General features: G+C 38.6%; 1 protein-coding gene across 1 annotated transcript in view; it reads right to left on the minus strand.

Annotated features, from left to right (window-relative positions):
* DNM3 (dynamin 3) overlaps positions 1-22189 on the minus strand; it is a 153456-nt gene that overhangs the window by 38294 nt on the left and 92973 nt on the right. The window contains exons 16-17 of the mRNA XM_009320706.1: positions 14131-14240; positions 2735-2846 (exon numbers count right to left, since the gene is read on the minus strand). Coding sequence (XP_009318981.1) covers positions 2735-2846; positions 14131-14240 — 222 coding nt within the window. The remainder of the gene's footprint in view (positions 1-2734; positions 2847-14130; positions 14241-22189) is intronic.

The raw sequence follows: 22189 nt of genomic DNA on the forward strand, positions 1-22189 counted from the left end.
TTTAGGCAAAAAGAAAAATTAAAAATCAACAACCTTGGACTTAGCTTACAGGATTAAATTAGTAATAGAGATTTCATATCAGTGGCAGTAAGTACTAAGCCCCATTACCACTGTAATCACACAATTTTAAGTAGCACTACAAAAAAAAAACAAAAGAAGAATTAGTATTTTTAGTTGAGACATTTGCCCCTGGTGAGAATTCAGAACAAATCTCTTCAATTCAGTGACAAATTCCTACTTTTCCTGCCACTGCAGAAGGAACCCAGCTAGGCACAACTGCGTTGGGTTTTACATCGGCAACCTTGTACGCGAGCAGCAGAACTGTTAATGAAAGCACACAGCTTAGCTTTCAAATTCCAGGCTGCGCGCACTGCTCTGGCAGTTACAGAAAGCAGGCCAGCTTCACCACTGCAATATTCCAGGTTTACAGCACTATTAATCTATTTTTCATTTCTAAGCAGCAATTTTTCTGCTTCTGGTGCCAAAGCCTTGGATACTCAAAGTTACCAGCTGTGACTCGCACATGAAAAAGAGCGAGAAGGTCAGTTTGTGAAGGGGCTTGGGTACCTCTTTGCCTTTTCACTCTGGGATCGCAAAGCTGTGGGGAACTACTGAAGTAAACGCAAGTTGCTGTCATTTCCTGGCAGTCTCTCTTACATAAAAACACGGTCTCTAAATCTTTGAAGGAGAATAAAAGACTGGGGGGGTGTCTCTAAAACTATTTTATATTGTCAGAGGAAGGTGTGAAACTGAGGAGTATCCACAGGATTTTAATGAAATGCTGCTGATTTTTATTTAAGCTCCACTGGAGCTTCTAAGGTACCCTGGGCCTTGGAGCTTTTGCTTTGCAAAATTCAAAACTTTAACAGCAGACTTGCAGTCCACATTTAGACCTCTAGTCCTGTAGGAACAAAGTGCTTTGCAAGACTAGAGTAGCATCAAGTGTCTTTCCTGAACAGCTTGATAGACTACTGGGTGAATTTCAAGCTACAGGGGTTTGGAACAATAATATTCACTCTTTTTGTAATGTAAAGATAATTCCAGGTCCAAGGAGAACTGAATTTTGACTCCCTTCTACATTTGTCTTTCAAGGAAGTCTCTCATCTTGTGCCTTTCAAGGAAGTCTCTCATCTTATATCTAAGACTCCTTTGACAGACCAACTTTAAACAAAAACAAGAATTCTTTATAAACGTATTTTGAATACAAAATATTTTTAGGGGGAGGGGAGAGACAGGAAGACAGAAGAGAAGTTTAGAAATCCAACTAGTCTGTCTTGTTTAAAGACAAAGTAACAGATATATGAATATGATAAACATGTCACAGAATACAAGATTAAACCAGAGGCAGCAACAGGCTTTTTGACATCATTATTAAAACCTGAGCAAGAAAAAAAAAACAAACCCAAACCTAAAACCCAACAGTATTTTGTTCCTAGTAATTAATTAGGTAACCTCTCGTAGCTAATCCTTGTAAAATGACTTCTGATGGTCTTAGGTAGGAAGTGATTTACTGGGACCAGCAACATAGTGAAGAGTCACCAATTTTTTTTTTTTTTTTTTTTTTTTTTAATGAAGGTAAAGTCTCAGATACTTGGTAGGTCTCCTGCTAAATTTCTATTTGAACTATTCTTAAAAAATCATCATCATTATCATAATCACTGTTTATTCCTATAATAATTGGAGAATCCAGCAGTTCAAGGATTCTCCCATTGATCTTTTGATGGTAGCCTTGAAACTTAGTATGAAGAGAGGAAGCTGAGGGTTGTTGGCATAAATGGCAGCCAGAGGAGATGCAGGCAGAATTATACTGGAAGCCATGGAGGTATCACAAGTATAAGGGAAATATGAGGAAGAGAAAGATGAAGAGACAGAAGACAGCACAAGACCCTGGACTCAAGGGACCTGGCCTTCCCATGGAAAACAAGCAGGAAGAACAAATTCCATCAAAATCAAAGCATCATTTCTCAGAACAGATCTTCCGCTGAAGGAATTTAGCGACCAGCAGACTTACTGAAGAAAGGTGAACCATGCATTAAAGAAACTTTCAAAAGCTCAAATGACAGGTATTTTTGCTAGTCAGCCTTCTCTCTGGATACATCTCCTCAAACCTTCACTTGATATTACATATCAAAATAACTAAGTCCAAAAAATATGAAATGGTAGTTGGGCAAATTCCATTTCCCAACTTTCTGTCTTTTCTGTTAAATTAATAGAGGCTTTTTTACTGTATCCTGTTCAATTTGCTCCACATGATGATTAGCTGAATAAAACTGCCTTTGGAAAGGTTTAGCATGTGTTTTATACACAAAAAACATGCAGTGAATCAGTAAAATAAATATACATGATTGCCTGGAATGCTTCTGCCAGTTCTGTAATACAGAGCTTGAGGGAATAAACTCTTCAAAGCACATCTTTACCTTAGAAGACATTAATAGAAACAACGAAGCTCAGGAAACCCCAAATTGCTCAATGCTTTTACTACACAGATCCAATTAATAACATTTTGGAAGGTTTGGTTTGTGTTGGTTTTGCTTTTAATATTGAGGTTTGACGCACAAATTGATCTTAAAATATTTCATTATGAATATTTCAAAATTACCACAGAAGAGTGCAATGAAAAGGCTACCATTTCTTGAGATATCTCTGCACACATTGTGTTTTCCCAGATGATACGATTGTTTTTTCTGACTCAAACATAGCAGCTACTGGAAAACTAGTGAGCTGTTTAACTTACTGAGGATTTATCAGGATAGACACCGGCTCGTAGCAGAGATGCCTTCCAGCTATCCACCTCCTCCTGGGAGTCGCAGGCTAGCTCAAGGAAACGGTAATCCTTGTAAACATTCCTAGAACAAAGAGCACCATATTGTAAAACTAGCATTTTACTACTCTGTATCATGCACACAGCATTTTAAATTAAAAATCCTTTGGGATCAGCAATTACTTGGTAATTGTTTTGGCCAACAGAGTTTATGGGACAGGTGCTTGTTTAATAATTACATGGAGTACTTAAAAATATCTTAGACTGCTACAGCACAGCTCTGGAAATAATAATCATCTGAAAGCACCGTGAAACTACTTAAAATCAATTTTCCAGCTTTTGCCAAAATGGAGCACTTTTAGGAAGAAAAGGCTGTTGTGATGCAGAGGACAAACATGTAAGACATGCCAACAAAACTGCATGTCTTGTGACTGCTGCTGTAAGCAATAAATATCAAAATAATTAACGATGCAACTTTTTCCCATGTTAAATCCTTTCAGTGCATTACATACCCTTTTTAGCTTTTAGACATCATCAGTAAAAGGGGAAAAAAAGCAATGACAATCAGATATTTTAAACAAACAAAACAAACTTCTGATGTCTGCCGTCGCAGTAAGAAAACCAGGATATGATTAAATAACACCTCTTGCAGGTAATTCATATAATTAGATAAATATAGGGAATCACCTAATGGAAGAAAAGAGAAAGGAGGAAAAATACATAATACGTAGGAAGGTGGTACTTGCAAATTCTCCAATAAACAGAACAGATTTTCCCCTTACGGTTTAGCCATTAGTTTCCAAATTCAAATTCTATGTACAGACCAGATCGCTGTAAATTTGTCAGCCAACAGCCTTTTTAGGAAAGGTGACAAGCTTAACTGACAAAGGTTAGGAAACCACATTCTGCTAGATCTTAACAGTTGCACAAGAATCAATCTTCCATCGCAACCAGACTGTTTCTTTCCTTAGCAAGCTACGGAGAAGGGAGAGTGGGGGTGGGGAGGGAGGTTGATGGAGATTATTTCACTTTCAAAGACAGCAATGACAAGGGGTCCTTTGGTTTCATCACGCAACTACAGAGGTCATTTCTGCCACATATTTTGAGGGGGAAAAAAATGAATACAATATAGAACCAGGAAATAAAGCTATTATCATCACTGCCTAGACAAATTTCTTCAGCATTCAGGGACTGGTGGGATTTCACCATCACACTGCCGGAATACAACCGACTTGATGAAATTCCCACTCACAGAAGTGCTTCTCACTTTCCAACAATGTCACCAGACAGCTCCTAGCCTTGCTTTTTAGGGGTAGTCTTAGGAAGCAGATAAAAAAAAGGCAGAAAAACTGTAATTGAACAGTAAGCGTTCATGCCCGAGCATGAAGCAGCCATGACGCCTAATCATTAAATTATCAGCCGTGAAACCACAGTATGGCAACCAGAGTATACCCACTTCTGAATAGAGGGAAATCAGGTATTTTTAGCAGGCTTATAGATTGCATTCAAAACTGCAAAGAATAAAGGACATACTCAGACTTCCTTATGTTAGTGACATAATTCTCACCAATTTCAGCGGCTACATCTGAGCAGCCAGGCAGGCGTGCTCAGCACCGGGCTTGCACTACTCCTCGAGCATCCGTATCGGAGATGCCACTGGAGTCTGCTTCAGTGCCGCTCAGGGCAGCACACCCCCATTTCCTTCCCAGAGAAACCAGCCCGCAAAGGGACAAAGAGACACTAAAAGGTCAAAGAGACACTAAAGGGTCAGATCCCACAGTTTAGGCAAAGCCACTGACAGTATGAATGATTGAAAGCTCTGTGGATTTTTTTATTGATTAGAAATGTAAAGTTAAACCTTTTTCTTCCCTGACTCCAAATGTATTAATCCTGCCTTAAGGCAAATAATAGCCTGGATGGTCTCCTCAGATGTCGTTCTCTTGAACTGATGACAAAACACTTGAATTTTATTCAATTTGCAATATTGTGGAACTCCAAGTTTTGTTCATTTACTGAACAAAACAAAGAACTCAATAAAAATAAAAAGAGAAGTAAAATGAAATTGTCAGAGAAAAAAATTTATTATTTAATTTATTGTTAGGAGAAACTTTATATGAGATTAGTTTTTTGGCTAAGTTCACTAAGCAGCTATAACTTTGAAGAAATAGGAAGCTGAAATGGTAAAAGGGTACTCTCAGAAAAGATGACTAAAAATAACAATAGAGCAAATAAAGGCTGTAAAACACAGCGATAGGGAAGTTCCAAAAACACTTATCTGCAAGAGCAAAACAACATGACACCAGCTTGTGAAAACATTTTTTCAGGACTGTCATGTTATATATTAAACTTTTTGGCATTTAGTGACTTGCTACATCAAGCGTAGCTGTAGGAAAAGGGATTTTAGCCAACTGCTTTGAACAGATGGGAGCTGGCAGTCCTGCATTCCTGTCTCTGTATCAAGACTTTTCCTAGGTCTAGGGACATCTTATGGCCAAGTGACTGACGTCTCCGGCTCTCTGAGGCCCCTCTCCCTATAGTATCTGAGAAGTCCACCATTTTAGTGTAGCTAATCTTACCCCCCCACCACCAGAAAGGAACACAGGTTTCAGCTTCACAGCATAAATGAGGAACTGAAGGACATAAACACTGAGCCAGAACTCATAGGAAGCTTACAGTAGGGTAGGTAAATGGATGCTTGCCTCCCAAATCAGCTTCCTTGCTACTAGACCTCCTTTGCCTTCCAGAAAGGCTGACAGGCACAGGAACTTCAAAAGAAAAAAAGCCAAAGTAACTTCTGAAAAGAGTGTGTCCTTTTTCTGTTACTAGTGGAATCTTACAAAAACACATTAACATGTTTTACCCATTAGGAATCCACTGGTGTTTCATGGAAAGCTCTAAAAGCGTTCTTGAAAACAATTCAGATTTTCTGTTTTGTTCTCTCTTCCACTTTTTAAAATTGCTGAAGATATCAGCACAGAAACAGTTACTACTCAGTCCTCACCTACCCACTCCATATGGAATACAGTGAGGTCATGTTCTCATTGTCATTTCTATAGCAGCTAAATGGGATGTTATACATCAAAGAGAATGATATAATACAGGATACCAAGAAGCAAAAAAGATGAACTCTCAATAGTACAAATCTTGTTTTCAGGCATCTTTAAATCTAAGGGACCGTAGAAACAAAACAGATACAATAAATGGGAACATGCCTAGAAGGACAATTTGTGTGCAAAATTTCCCTTGAATATTTAAAATTTTTTAAATGTGAACACACAAACAGGGAAGCTGTGTGCAAATACCACATCTACCTGTGCTGGTTCCTCCTGTAGAGTCTCATCATTGTGATTTAATATCCTGAATAGTACATGAAAACATAGCGGCATTACTGGAAAGTAACATAACACTACTTTTTTTCCCCAGAGTAAAAAATACAAAAGATTACCATTTGTTATCTGCAGGTTTTATTATACTCCAAATAAATAAACTAACTTCAAGAACTGCATTCCAGAAAACCACAATATGATTGCTTCTGGAGATGACCAGACAATTGGACTAAAAGTGTCGCTTCCGATTCCGGAATGGTTCCACACTCAGGACATAGCTTTTCTAGACCAGGCCCATTACTTGAAAGTCCAGCAGACATCTAGCTGTAAGTTTGCTTACCCAACAACTTCTTCACTTCACTATTATCTTTGTTCCAGCATACTGGATTCCTTTACCCCATATATTTCAGGGCCCAAAGTGAACTTTCTAATGCAGAAATTACGTTTACGTTGTCCATAGGTGTTTCATTAACCCCTCCCATCACAGAAGAATCCTAACATGAAAATGCAGGAATAGAGTAATGTATTTGAAAGCGTACAAGAGGAAACAGAGAAGTGCCAAATAAGTCTGAAGATTGAGCCCGGCTGTGAGTTACTGAGATTCCTGTCCCACTAGTCCTGAAGCCTGGGCTGTCAACATTGCATAGGGAAGGTTTGATTACCTATAAAACAGCAGAACTATACAATCCAGGACCGACAGGTGAATAACACACAACTGAAAATCACAAAGAACGAACTTTCTAGTTGCTTGCCACAGTGGAGGCAATACCAATAGGTTCCTCTTTACAGTGGCAGCACATAAAAACTGCTTGCCATCAGAGAAAACTCAACTGTTAGACCTCAAGATGTATAGTATCTCTTGCAATTTCTTAATACTAAGATAAGGTTGAAGATTTATCTCTAACAAACCTAGAAAGACTTAAGGGCAACCACTGTAGACACATTACAAACCCAGTTAATATGCATGCATATGTATTAATACATATCCACATATTAACCATGAGCATATATAGCTTTTAGACTGAGTTGGATGTGGAACATTTCAGTAGAAAAAGATGTACTGTATGTGCATGTGATTTTTTTTTTTATATATATATAGAAAATACAAACCAAGATTAAATGAAGATGCATTAACTCTTGCCAATATGGGAGGAGACAGAACAGCAATTACAGAGCAAGAATATTAGTGAAATTTTTAGAATTGTGCCTATAAGCCACTTTAGTCCTGCAAAGAACATAAAACCATATTTAACTTAAGCAGTTGCACTGAAACGAGTGAAGCTAGTCACAGACTGAAAGATAAATGAATATCTTCTTTTACAGAGATTTCAAACAACTGTGCTTATCATCCAAATGTTTGGGGTTTTTTGTAAACTTCTGGTCTTTTTATTAGGATGCAAGCAGAATTAAAATGAACATTAAAAATCTGGAACCAAATGCAAATCAGCCCAATTGTATTCCATGAAGAACACAAAAGATTCAATTCTTAGATATTTCTTATTTGATTGAAAATGGAATCATACAGAATATGGGTTTCATAAATAGTCACCTACAGTGAAAAAGGGAGAAAATAACAGAATCCAGATACTCCAAATATACATGCACAATTGGGAAAGATAATCTTGGATGAAACTCCGCTGTATGTTCTCTACTTATTCAACCTGCAACTCCACTGTACACATGCTGCTTATTCAACCTTAGTCTTAGTCTACCATTTTAGACACCTGTAGTTCCACAATGGGTGCTCTGAATATATGCACTATTTTTCATACAAGAAAGCTCTACTAGAAGCTCTGCAAATCATATATTTTAAAGAAACAAAAATGACCATCTGCTCTGAGTTAACAGCAATGACTAACATTTTCTATCAAGGCGTGCCATTTCAGATCAGTCCAATGTGAATGCTAATTAAAATTAATTACACATGTCTCTGAAGATTTTTTCTTAGTATCCAGAAAAGCCAAAGAGACAATCTCAGAGACAATGTCATAAAATAATACCACTTAAGGATTTTACCACCTAAGTCATGGAAGTGGTCTCCCAGAAGTATAGGGATCTTTTCAAGTTCACATGCACAAATACACACAGACAAACACACAATTTTAAGGTGAAAATGAACAGAAGATGTGCTGATCAGTACATAGCCAAGCTTGGACAATGAAGTATCTAAAGTTCTATACGTAATCCAGAACAGAAATGCAGCCAAAACTAACATCATATAGGCCAAAATCAGCAGTAGTAACAGCAACTGGCACTAAAATATTCCGTAACTCCCTGTTGAAGAAGGTTTGATCCTTTTCGTGGTGAGGGATGGAAGCGTGTTTTGGAACCTGCCTTGGGGCCACACAGATGCAAGAGCTGCTCACAGCTGTCAGAGCCCCATCACGCATGGAGGGAGCACGTCTTCTGCTCCAGTCCTGTGCTTCTCGGGATGGTGCTGCGGGGACCAGACCTTGCTGGGTCACAGTGAGCAGGCAAGGTGAAGCTGTCCTGCAGGCTGAGTCAAGTTTACCAGCCATGACTTGGCCCATGCTTAAAACACCCATGTCTCTGGTAGGTGTCACTAACATTTCAGATCCCACACAATCACTTAGGGAAATTTCTTGAAGTACAGTGTAACTATTGTATTTAAGGTATGGGTTTGGCATTACTGTTTCTTTCCCTGAGAACCCCTTTTTGCTCTGTAATACCAGTTTTAAACCTCAGTACCTGCACCACCTATCCACCATGCTATGTTTTATTTATCATACAAAGAATTCTTGTCAATAATGACGAAAAGGAAATATTCCAGAAAAAAAAACTTTTTTCCTTTTTTTTTTTTTTTTAAATATGGAATGGACTTGGGGGGGTAAAGGCTAGTTATTCCTTGGGTTTGTATGTTTTTCCTATTCTTAAATATTATACTCACGCGCATCTTATAAGTTTGTTTACAAACATTAGCAGCTTTTTTCCTAGATTAAGTTTGTGGGGTTTTTTAATTAAATAGATTTTCATTCTTCCATTTCTAACAGAAAGGGCTCTGAATAACTTACAGTCCAGCTCTTCCTGGGGCTTAGCTGAGTAATTCAAAAACAGTAACTAAACATACATCTCATCTTAGGCTTTCTCCTTTAGCCTGGCTTCCACCCAACACCTCCTCTGACCCGGTCTCCTTTCACTAGTTCCCTTTATTTTGGCTCTTGCCCAATTTCCCTTATATATGGATAGCAGTTAACCAGTTGCTGTCCATAAGAAGAAATTGACTACTTAAAGCTCTAGTGCATTTGGAGTCCCAGAGAAGACTTGTGCTCAATTCCCTTCTAGAGCAACACTCAGCCAACAACACGCACCCAAAATAAACACTGTCATACTTTTCACTGAGTAGACATAGCATACTTTCCTGGGTCCTACTAGACAACGCAGTTTCTTGTGCAATATGATTCCTGACAGTCAGAGTGTATGCAGGACCTGGTAGCTAAAATTTATCATCTGGCAGTTCTATCTGGGTCCTGGTTGGGCAGGAAAGTAAAAGACAGAGAGACTTGGTGGCATCTTCCTCTGCAAGGAAGGGAGAATTTCACACACTGGTTCTGCTTCTTTGGCTTCAAGGAAAGGAATGAGTCTGAAGAGGAACAGAGCTTCCTACATAAGAAAGACTACTGATAAGGGATTCTCCACCAGGTAACTCTTCCTCATTGTATGGTTGCTACTCTCAGTATTAATAGGAAAGGCCTGAAAATTCACCAACTCAAACACTTCAGCCTACTACCATTTTAACACACCAAAAATCTTTACCTAGTAGAATCTCTTCTCCCACAAAAGAAAGAGAATTCATCTCTCCAGACTTAGAGAAAAGGTGGAAGGGAAGCTTTTTCTCTGCTTGTAGCAAAAGAAGAGAGTTTTTACTCATCACTCCTCCTTTACTTAAAAGAGAAGTAGTATTTAGATAGAGTTGTAATACAGTAATATAATTTATTGACTGATAAATCAGGAAAAAAGTGCAACTACTCTACTGCAAAGGCAAAGGACTACTTTAGAATGACACAGAATCTAGAAAAATAGTGCCATGTGGATCCTGTAGTCAACCAGGCAAGATCATGAGAAATGATGACTGCTTGCCCTTCTTAATTAGGGAGAGATGGGACCACTCCATAGGTCCTAAAGGGAGGCACACTTAAGACTACAGTTCTTGTCCCAGACTACAATACCTAAGTATTGTAAAAGAAGCAACACCAATCAGCAAATAATTTTTACAGGAAATATGTGGGGAATAAGCAAAGCGTTTGGAATGAAATCCTAGAAGGAAAGTAAACTTTCTGGGATGGGCAGAATTTGTTTTGTTTGTTCTTGAACTCTGCACAAGAATCTTACACATTCATCAATGAGGACATCACAGGTTAATCTACTGTGTGTAAGCACAGGCGCTGACAAGAATCCTCTCTCCTCCATTCTTAGCTCTGCCTAGGAAAGTCAATCAGTGGCTACATCTACACAACTTCACATTATTTTCTACAGCGGTACTGCAAACATTAGGTTTTTTCCTACAGTATAATTATTTTCAAATACTTTTAATATACTTGATCTCTTTTCCAATCTAAAAGACTTGCCAGCAGTTTACTGTGGAGGAGAAAAGGATGGTCAACACAAAATAGCACTCGCTTTCTTGACAGCTTTAGGTTTAGACATGTACTGCTTGACCCTACAGCTCAACTTCAGTTGCTTAAAGGCAGACTCATGTAGAGGGACATAGCCAAAAATGATCCAGGAGTCAAAGGGCACTCACTCTAATATATTTTGTTTTAATATCTAACACTGCTAAGGTAAGTAAACTAGAGGAGTCTATCTCCAAAGGTCTTCCATGGCATCTATAAATTAAGTAGATGGGCCCACTCAAAAACTTTAAATAAATTACTTAGTTTGCTGAAAAACAAAACTTACCCCCCCATTCTTTAAGCAATACTATATCTATTTCACACCAAGAGGTTTTCCTTTTTTTTCCCTTTTTAAAATTTAATTAGAAAGTAACAGGAAAAGAATTTAATTATTTCACAATGCAGCCTTTTCATAAACATACAATTATGTTCATTTCATGAGAATTTATCTTCACTGTGAAATCAATCGTCACAGTCTCCATTTACTGTACATTACCAAGTCACATTTGATTCCTGTCAGAGAACTGTTGACTTCTGCAGTAAATCAAAATGACAGATACTGTTAGTTTCCTTCTGCATCTATCCCCAAGCCTCAGCTAACTCAAGATGGTTTTTCCTTCTATGCAGTGAAACAAGCATTTTCCTGGTAACTATATTTCAGAACTGGAAAGGTTTTCATAAATGGAAAAAATGCCGTGCATAATCCAGGAAACTATTGAAATGTACAGTATCAGAAACATATGGCTGTAGCAAATACCTATGCAGTGAGGGGCTGGGAATGAAAAAGAGAACAAGCTCATTAAAATTCTTCTCCTAAAGGGATTTTGCTTGAAAATTAAAATACTTTAATTGAACATTAAGGAAGTTTGCATAGTCAATGAAAAAAATGCTGCAGATTATGAAAAGGAAAAAAAAAAAAAAAAAGACATACAGAATAATCTCCATGCTACCATGGAAGCTGGAACAGATGATTTTGCCTTTGTTCTTTAATGATCTACATCTTAAACAGCAAACCGGTTCCATAACCAGAACCCTCAGTGGGAAAACTCAGACAGAGAAACCCGATTTCTTTGTCAATTGCTAAGGTTTTTTTAATTAAAAAAACCAACCACACCACCCCCCAAAAAAATACAACCAGAAACTAAGTTAATTTGCACATGAATTTTGAAAAGCAAGCCATATTCACACACACACACACCCCCATTCAGAAACCAGAAATCAACAGATTAGCATAAAGTAAAACAAAAACGAGACTCCTTATTTCAACAGATCTTTGCCGATTCCCTGTTTCAGTTTCCCTAAGAATGTGGGACAGGGAACACAGTCCCCAGTTGAGGGCCAGATCACTTTACTCAAGCCCCAGTATCCCTTCTTCTGCTGACACAATCTATGAATTGTGACACAATCTATGAATTGAAACATTGGAAAGTGATACTAAAGTTGTTTTGACCAATTTGGGCCAACAGGTAGATTTTTAGAAATATCAAAAAACAGCTGTTTTATAGTAACATAGGAATTGCCGTTGTAATTAGAATTCAATAAATATTTCTTCATGAACAAGTTCTGCCTCCTTTTAAGCTGGAAGACTGCCTTCATAAACAGCCTCTCCCAAGGCAAAGTTATTTTGTCATCTTATCACTGTGCTGTCATGTCTTAACATGTTCATATAGATATAAGGATGTTTTTAGAGCAGCTTGCAGATGCTGGAGGGTCTACTCACAGCCCAAATGGGCAGGGTTATTACAGATATGGCAAACATTTTAGAAATCCGATTTTGAAACCCTTGTTGTCCAGTGTGTAAGGAGATGCAGTGAAAATGTGAATGTATAACACCCAAATAAATCCCAAATTTGCCAATGGAAATGCATGCTTCTCTTGGATTTTTCACAGCAGTTCACTGATTAATATTTAAGATGATGAAAATATTCAAAGCCATTAGCAAAAACAAAGGAGAAACAACGAGCTAAAATTAACAGATTTCTCACGGAAGGAACTTAATATGTACAGCTGATATCAAGCCACCAGGACAAAGTTAGCTTTCTTGACTGATGTAGGTGCAGTGTTGGGACGATTCACACATCTATAGCAGAATAATCAGAATTACATTAATTTCCAGCATCAGAAGATCATTTATGTTTTTAAAAACATAAAAAGTTTTTCAAAGCTTTTTTCTGTGCTCCAGAAATGCAAGTGGTCAAGTGTTTGAAATCTTATTCCCAGCAAGTATGTGTGCGACATACTTTCAAAGGGCATCTCCTGGCAGACAATGTCCACATGTAGGCTAGCTGAGATGTCAGCAGATGTAGGCAAAGCCTTCATGGGGTAGTTCAGAGTGAGACTCACGTTGTGTCCTCATGTTTCTGGGGCCAGCAGAAACTTCACAGCCCAGAAATCCTGTGTTTTGCTTTTGCTTTGCAGGAGGGAGGGGCATGCCTTGCTTTTGAAAGGACTATTTCTGGCTAGTTCAGAAGCAACAACAGCTGGCTCTGCAGGGAGCCACATCCAGCCCTCATCATCCTGAACAACATCTGAATGTATTGCCAAGCTTTGGCGATGCGAGGGGGGAGAAGGTGTGAAGGGACTTAGCGGAAGAGAAGAGGAAAACAAGGGCATCTACCCATGCTACCACCGCAATTAATTTTACTTATTCTCCTGAAAAAGAACTTACAGAAATTGCACCTTATCTGCTGAAATGCAATTCCACTGAGACAGCTGCAAATGCAACTCTCCTCTTCAGTAAAAAAAAATAAAATTTACATGTCACTTGTACGTCTAAGTGTTGTCATGTTTCCTTGACTTACTTGTGCACAGTAATCTGAACTGGCTGTGCATCAGGAGTAGGCTTCCATAGAGTACCCACACCACTTAAATCAGAGGATGGCGTCTGAAAGGAAAAGTATGAGGCAAACACTACAAAGCAAAGATTCTAATTAATTAGGGAAGCAGAGGAATCTCATTTGTTCTCCATTCAGCAGTATTTAAACCCAAACAAACAATAGAATGACTCCCAAGATTAGAGACAGGCAAGATTTTCCACTGGAGAAAGTGAAAAGCAATGACGCTTTTGTGATTTACACCAGTTGAATCTGGTCACAAGGTACAGAAGTCATGAATGTTTTGGTAAGCCTAGGTGATTGCCAAACAAAACAAAAATAGGATCAGGAGATGATTATTCAGCCATACAGAAGAACTAGATGACTAATCATGGAGCTGTTTCACCCCATGAGTGGCTAGGAGGACACTAACCTTTCATCCCATGGTTATGCAACAGCAAAGCGGCAGATAAATCAAGAGTATCAAGATATTTGTTCACTCAACATAGTGGAAATACCAGAACTGCACTCCCAGTTATTAAAATGCTCCGCTAGATACAGTTTTATAGAAGTATCTGCAGAATAGCACATTTTCTTACCTCTGCTCCGTGTTAAACAATCCAAAGATATGTTTGCTAGACATGAAGCTCTTTTCAACATCTCGCACTTTCAAGTTGTCCAAAGGAAGCATATACTTCTTCTCTTTTTCCTAGGAAAAAAAAAACCAACAACAGATTAAAACAACACTATGTGAGAAGTCTCAAAGAAGCCTGATCTCAGCAAGCTCTGTTCAGCTGGTAATGCCTTCAGTACATTTATTATCGTAAGGGAATATCCAAAATTGAAATGTCTGCTTATCTTTCATAGACATACCTGCAACAGAAATGAAACCTCAATTCCAGTTCTGTTTTTCACTGACCCTTTTAAAACATTTCCTAATAAAAAAAATTCCATCTCGAACACATAAGCATCTACATTAATTGTTCTTCATTCCTCTGAATTCTAAAAAGAAAAGGGTCAGACTTAACTAAAATGAAAGTGTCTAATCAATACAGAACTCTTCTACCATGTCTGCGTAGCAACTGGAGTAACCCGTGACATAAAATTCATCTCTATCTAGAATTACTATTATTAATTATTTAGGGGTGGTATTTGATGATCCCTCCAGTGGAAAATACAAAAATCATACAAATCAAAATCATACCATCATCGAGGTTTTATATGTACCATATACAAACAAAACTAGACTCTAATCTAACCAGCTTCCAAACAGGAGGAATATCTATTCACTCTTGCTGTAGCCAACTCCTTTTGCATTTTCAACACAACTCTCATTTACAGCACATTCTCATTTACAGCACAATCACTATAATTTCACCTTTTCTAGGTTTCTTGCTACCTGTAACTCCAAATTAAGGACTAGTAACACTTTCAAGATACTTTATGATGTCAGAACAAAAAAGCCCTAAGATTATTAGCTGTTCCCATTGTGTTAAACTTCCTTGAAGTCCTCATACTGATGGATGAACCAGGGCAAACCTCTCCATTTTGCTTTGGAAATACACCTGATGCTAAGTAGAAGCGATCCAAAGACAAGAGGGGCAACACTTGCATCCTCATCCCCCCATTCTGGCTTTGCACATCACAATAAAATGGCTGACAAGGGTACTAACACAGTACAGAGTTTAACAGCTTTCAAAGGCCATTACGGTACTGTTAAGGCTGGTGCCATTACCATGGCAGCAATGGAGTGGGGAGAGGATTTATGCCCTGGAATTTGTGCAGCGGATACCAAATGGGGTTCTCGTGAATTTGGCTACCCAATGACTCTACGGAAGTTCAATAAATCACCAAAGCTGGAAAGCTTAGGATTCCTTCACAGTCCCTTATCTGCCAACATGAAGCAAGACTGACTAGTCTCTGTCTAGCCATCATCAGAACTAGCTGTAAAGTCTAGCACCCATTGCACTTACTGGAGAATTGTGAACTGGGACATCGCTTACAGTGGCTGGCTCAAGAAAGAAATACGCATGTCATAGTAGTTTATTGTATGCCATGAAACAGGGCAAAAGGCACAAACCAAATGAGGACTCGTTTTTCTCAAAACATATTTCCCAGAAGAAATACACACAAGTAACTTCCACTGCACAGAACTGGAAGAAGTCCTAGCCAGACTGAGATGTGTGTACTGCGAGGGCAGATGCAATTCAACTTGGCTAAGCTTCAGCAGATTGCAAAACTAAACTGGATGAGAATGTACCTAAGAGTGAAACTATAAAAATACAGTGACGTGTCCAACAATGGCTCACTTTCCTAGACAGCGTCATAACAGGCCTCAGTAAAGGAAAAAGCATATTTCAAAGGCCCTCCTGGAAAAGCATGGTTTCTACTGTCTTGTTTTGTTGAATAAAAAAAGTCCTCAAATCCAGTGTGGAAGTATTACATAAAAAGTATCTGATGGATTTTCAAACTACCTCAGCTTAGCCATCCTAGAAATTATTACCCACAAAAGATCATACATATGTATATTCTTCACTCTCTCATCTAACAACAATTCTGATGAAGGAGTCTAGTCCTGTGCCAGTCTATGGCCATTTACCACAGTTCATATCTATATTCTGCTTCCACTTTCTGAACCTTTGGGGCTCTCCCCCAAAGGGGGAGAGTATACTGTCATCCATTCAGTAAGTATTACCACTAAGATAAATAAAACTAAGCAAAGTAAATTCATAATTTACCAATAAAAAAGTAAATTAATAATAGTAAATGAAACTAAATAAAGAACTTATAGATCAGATATTTATGGATAAAAATTAGCAGTACACTGTCCTCTAATACTGATTTTTAATGATATGATCTGTTTTGGTATTATAAACTTATGTCCTAAATAGTTCTGGTAGCATTTAAAAGGTAACAGTGTGTTAGCTTTGCTGCCACGACAAAGTGACACACACTTGAAAAATATCCTAGCATATAAATTCAGGAGAACACATATTAAACTTTCTATTAAAAGCAAATAATTTTTTTCAATTGAAAGCTGGACTGCATGGTAATGTAAGATACTTTGTTTTCTATTTCAAACATTTAAGACAGGTTATGTATTTTTAAAAAAATCTTTTGGGCAGAAATATCAATGTTATTTATTCTATCATAACTAAGAAAAAAACTAGATAAGCTTAATTTTTATCCTTTAAAACTTATCTTTCACTGTTACAGAATATGCTTATAATGATTTACTATTCAATTATCAGAAATTTAATAAGTTTCTGATGAAGTGTTCGTTCTGACAGACACTATTTACTGACAAACCAAGCAACCACAGATGAGTAAAAATAGAAACTGATGAAAAAACTATACCAAGAATCTGATTGTCTAAACAAAAATTCCACAAGCAGGAAAGTTTTATAAATGTTTGATGCCCAACTGTGAGAAAGTGTTTCTTCTGTAGCCACCAGGAAAAAGGAAATGCCTACTGAAGGCTAAGAAGTGGTTGGTATTTATTTACATGGCCTCCTACCCACATGCTGAGACAGAGCAGTTTCCAAGAAAAGGAAATCATAGGGTGCCTATGCTTGAAACTAACAGAGACAGCATGTCATATATGAGAGATCAGATCTAAAAACTGCTTAATTCCAGGAGAAAGGTATTACTGCAACATTAAAGTGTGGTAGCAAAACCCATAGCAACTATTTTTTCCCCCTCAAAGAGGAAAAAAATATGTATAAATGGGGCACTAGCTAATTCAACAGCAGATGAGCCCAACATCATTTCAGCCCTAGCTCAATTAATATTATGTTATGGCAGGGCAAAAAAAGCTCCAGCCAGGACTATCTGTCAATGTTTCCCATCCTGAGAGGCTGACAGCATCAGAAACAGGGAATGTATGAAGCCTGGGAGGAATGGGGCTAGGCACACTTCTAACAAGTGGCAACATGCACATAACTGCAGGTCCAGTTTGTCCCCCTCAGCATTTGTTCTTTTGTATTTATAGATTTTTATTTTTATAACGGGGCAGAGAACTTAAGCGTGACATGAGGGGAAAAGCCAGCACATGCTGATCTCCTGTAAAGACTTTGCCTCTCTTTTTACTATACAGAGTAGAGGAGAAGGAGGAAAAAGTGGGACGTAGCACAGCCCATTCCTGTCTCTGTGACATGAAAAAAAAAAAAAAAAATCCCCATAATGCACCTTAGAAAAACAAACCAACCTGCTAGCCTAGGGAGGCCTTCCCACCCTTGAGACGATGTTTCACCACTCGTGGGCATAAGTAGCACTCACCTCCTTAATGGACTAGTTCTGTTCTCTGACAGGCGAGTAAGCTGCCAGGAACTGACAGCATGATGTAAATATGCCATATTACAACTGCCCCTTCCTTCTGCAGTGTTTAAATGTACTAAAAATAAATACTGCTGAAGTCCAAAGTGGCACAAGGGATGCAAAAAATACAACAGCAGGTCCCCTCCCCCCAGCAAGGTGTCAGCCAGCACTTCCAAGCTAATGAACTTCCATTTAATTTTCAGCCAGGGGCAGAAATCATTCTCTGCTCTTGGAACTTTGTAGGCTCCATCAGGACAGCAGAAGAAACCCGGGATACTATGTCAGCTAACTGGATTATAAGGGGAACGGAATTCCTTTGCTTAAAGAAAAGAGATTGTTAAATTACTTCAGCTTCTTCCAGTTATCAAAGGTGATTCTCATTTTTATTTGTCACTTGAAGATGGCTACTGCACAACAGCAGCATGCAGGACAAACTCTACTCCCTATTTCGTATCCTGAGGAACAGAAGTAAAATTCATGCAGGAAAATTCAAATATATGATGCTAAGATTCTGAAAGGCAGGTCTGAGCCTGAGCGTTGGTCTAATCACGCTTTCAGTTACGTCACAGGGAATCGAGACGGTTTGCTCACCACTCTGTAGTGCTTTTCAGAACACCAGTTTCCAACCGGGCGGTCATGACACCAACCAAAACCTGCCTACGCTGATTGTAGGGACCACAGGTTCAAAGAAATCAAGCTCCCAACTAGAAGTGCAGGCAACACTGGAAAAGTTGGAACAAGGTCTGGTTTACAGCAGGATTCATTCTGTGTGTCATTTGTACTGAAAGTCCAACTCTCAAGAGTAATTACTGCGCACTGATAGCAAATATAGGTATCCGTGGAATACCTCTGCCATTAGTATAAGGCATTAACAAGTATTAGGCATTAATGAGGCAAAATAGTGAACTACTTTAAAATCATAAACCGAGGAAGACAGCTTTGAATTAAAGCTTGGGAACAGCAGATAAAAAGGTTGGCATTTCTCCCTTACTAGATTTCCAGACCAACACTACTACTCTCTGTATTTGTTTCCACATTAGTAACTCAGGCCTAGTACTTACCTGACTTACAGGCATGGTGCTAGACCTTGTTTCTGCAAGCAGCTAGTGATGGCAGGGCATCATTAAGGTGTCCTGCAATCAGGGTGCTAAAATGTGTAGGAGGAACACCAAGCTGAGAAACTATTTGGCAAAGCAGTTAAGCAGCAGAGGCAGAGAATAATACCAAAATGAAGATATTCTACAGTACTGTACTATTTTAGATGGCTGGATCACTACCCTTCATTTTACAGACAGGACCGACACAGGAAGCAGTGGCTTGTGAACCTGCTGAGCCAGAGCGATCTACATTAAAGAAAGAAGAAGAAAAAAAATAGGAAGTGTAAGGAAATGCTGGTGGTGGGCTGAAACTATGCCTGTTTACTCCTGAAAAGGAAAGGCTCAGAATTGTTTACACCTAGAAGCTGTTCTCACTACTAGTGCAGAATAGCCTACTCTCTGGCATTTGATGAAAATGCAAACTATTAAGATGCCTCATAGCAGCTTTTATAGTATTTAAATCAATATCCAAGAGTTAACCATATTCTAACTTTAAATATACCCAAGAAAATTTTGCTGTCTTTCTATTTCTATTTTTTCTCTCTCAGTTTAGAAAGCCACACAGCATCTTCACAACAGTCTCTGCTTTACCACACTTGGCTTTGAAGCATACTCTGAAAAATGAAGCATGAGATATTCACGTTACTGCAAACTTTTGAAGAAAAACAAAGCAAATTATTTTATTACAGACAACTTAGCAATGTGGGATTCAGGCCTGAACATGCTCCTGGGTATAGCTGTAGAAAACATAATTCTGAACTGTCTATACAATGAAAGAGCTGCTTTAACAGAAAAACAACACATACATAAACATTCTAACATTTTTATGAAAAGCATAGCAAAAGAGTACTTAAAAAGTTGTAGATAAGACCATTCCTCTTCCACATATGCACCTCTCACTCCAGTCTTCTAGTCAACTCCTACGTGGCTTTAGCTGTTGATAACAAAGCATTGAAGCCAAGCACTTTTCCAAGGGTTTCTTTTCTTTGACCACTGAAACCAGATTCAAACCACCATAGATTCTGATTCTTCAATAAAGCCAGCCACATGGGCATCAAGAAGCACTCTCATACGTACAAATGATTCCCTATGTGCCCAAGTGAAAGTTTTCAGACAAAAACTTTAGGCAAAAAATGAAAAATTATTGTCTCACTCCCTGAGACGACTCCACAGGCTGGGTATAGCTGTATATATACCCAGTGCTTGGCTTCAATGCTTTGTTATCAACAGCTAAAGCCATGTAGGAGTTGACTGTAGAAGACTGGAGGGAGAGGTGCATATGTGGAAGAAGAACGGTCTCATCTACAACTTTTTAAGTATTCTTTTGCTATGCTTTTCACAAAAATGTTAGAATGTTTATGTATGCATTGTTTTTCTGTTAAAGCAGCTCCTTCATTGTATAGACAGTTCAGAATTATGTTTTCTACAGCTATACCCACACTCCACATAGAGGTGGATTACACCTCCACAATGCACTACCATTCCCCTTTCTGCTCAGCTCTCACCATGTGCCAGGAGAACTCTGTAGCTGTGCTACACCACAACTGATGTACATTACCTAGAGAGCAGTTTTATTACATGTATCTATATTGACAAGAATAATCCAGTATGACATATTAGAGAGCTGTCACATATACGCATATATATAATTAAATATCAACAAAGACACAGAAAAACCGTTATGCAACATATAAAAGAGAAACAATTCTAGGAAAACACTAAAGAATAAAACGAGAGCTCCAAATTGAAAATCTCAGTACAAAAATGTGACAATGGCTTAGGGCGATAAGCCAGACCATTAGAAGAAAGGAGCACATGGCACAGAGCACAAATACCAAATCTTATATTCCCTCAGTGTTACAAGACTTTATCCTCTGCCACGGTGGAGACAATGAGTTCCTTATACAAATCAACGCTGAAAATGCCAAACCTGAAACTGCAGCTGAAAAAAGAGAGATCTGATGATAAAATCAAGCTATTTCAGGTTTGAGTTATTATCTTTTTATATTTTGCATTTGTAATATCTTTTCTAGGCAATCATGCGTACTCTTGGCACTTGGAATTTTTTCCCAATCTATTGGTACCTTTTCCCACAACATATTATTAAAAAAAAAAAAAAAAAATCAACAGGCATGTTATATCTTTGGTGTTTCTTCTGAATTCAACTATGGGATTAAACCTGATGCTAATGTTAAAAGCAGTCCTAGTCTGGTCTTGTCATTCATTTTACAGTGTGTCATTCATTTCCCACAGTGTTTTCCTCTCATAAGAACCGGTATTGTATTTGTTTCTGCACTTCCCTCTGCCCAAACTTCTTCAGGAATAGAACCACAAGACTTCACAACTACTCTGTATTTGAAATACTTCATCCTTTCAAGAAATGGTCACTGGTGTCTTTCTTGAAAGGAGTTTACTGTCCTGCTACATTTCAAGACTTCACAGAAGGACACTGATATAGGATGTCTCTACGTCACTATTTTGCAGCACAGCTGTCCAACTTTAATGGAGGGTTTACAGGGAACCGAAGCTGCAGCTTGCGTTCATGCAGCACACACCAGAGCAGAACCTCACAATCCACCTGCTCAGAGCTGGGCAGCCCTGAACACCTCCTTCTCCTTGCCCGGAGGAGAGGATGGGCACAGCACACAACAATGAACGACCAGAATCCTTGGGGAGTGCTGTGCTGAGCAACCAAGTTGGCCCTTAAGTGGGAGCTAACAAACCTGCTGCACCAAGCTAACTCCATGTGGTTGCTGCCGGTACAGCAGTCCCCACGTTATGGTACCCAGATAAACAGCTTTCCCATCATCCATCTCTCATTCCCTCAATAATGAGGGGTGGCTGAGCAGGCATCCCATTGTATTAGCGCAGAGTCTGAATGGCTGGATTAAAAAAGAAAAAAAAAAATGCAGCTATTTCACTGGTACTCCCTGTGCCTTTACACAATCAGTGCATCAAACAGAAGTGTAATAGTTTCTGGAATATGTAACAAATTCAACATGATTTAAGATTGCCCCTCTTCAAAAGAGGTGTTTATTATCACAAGTGGAAGGGCTGGACTTTCATTGGTCTGTGCTGTGGGGATGTGCTGACAGTAAAAGGATCAATCTGAGAAAGGGCCTGATGAAGAGGAAATCTCTGTTTAGCTCTTATTAGGATCTTGAAAGGTCATTTTGAATTTGGGAAATCTTGTCTGGTAAAGAAGCCCGCAATCCCTCTGAACTGAAGTGGTGCTGGCATTTAG

The sequence above is a fragment of the Pygoscelis adeliae genome, unplaced genomic scaffold, assembly GCF_000699105.1.
Source record: "Pygoscelis adeliae isolate BGI_AS28 unplaced genomic scaffold, ASM69910v1 Scaffold402, whole genome shotgun sequence".
Lineage (NCBI taxonomy): Eukaryota > Metazoa > Chordata > Aves > Sphenisciformes > Spheniscidae > Pygoscelis > Pygoscelis adeliae.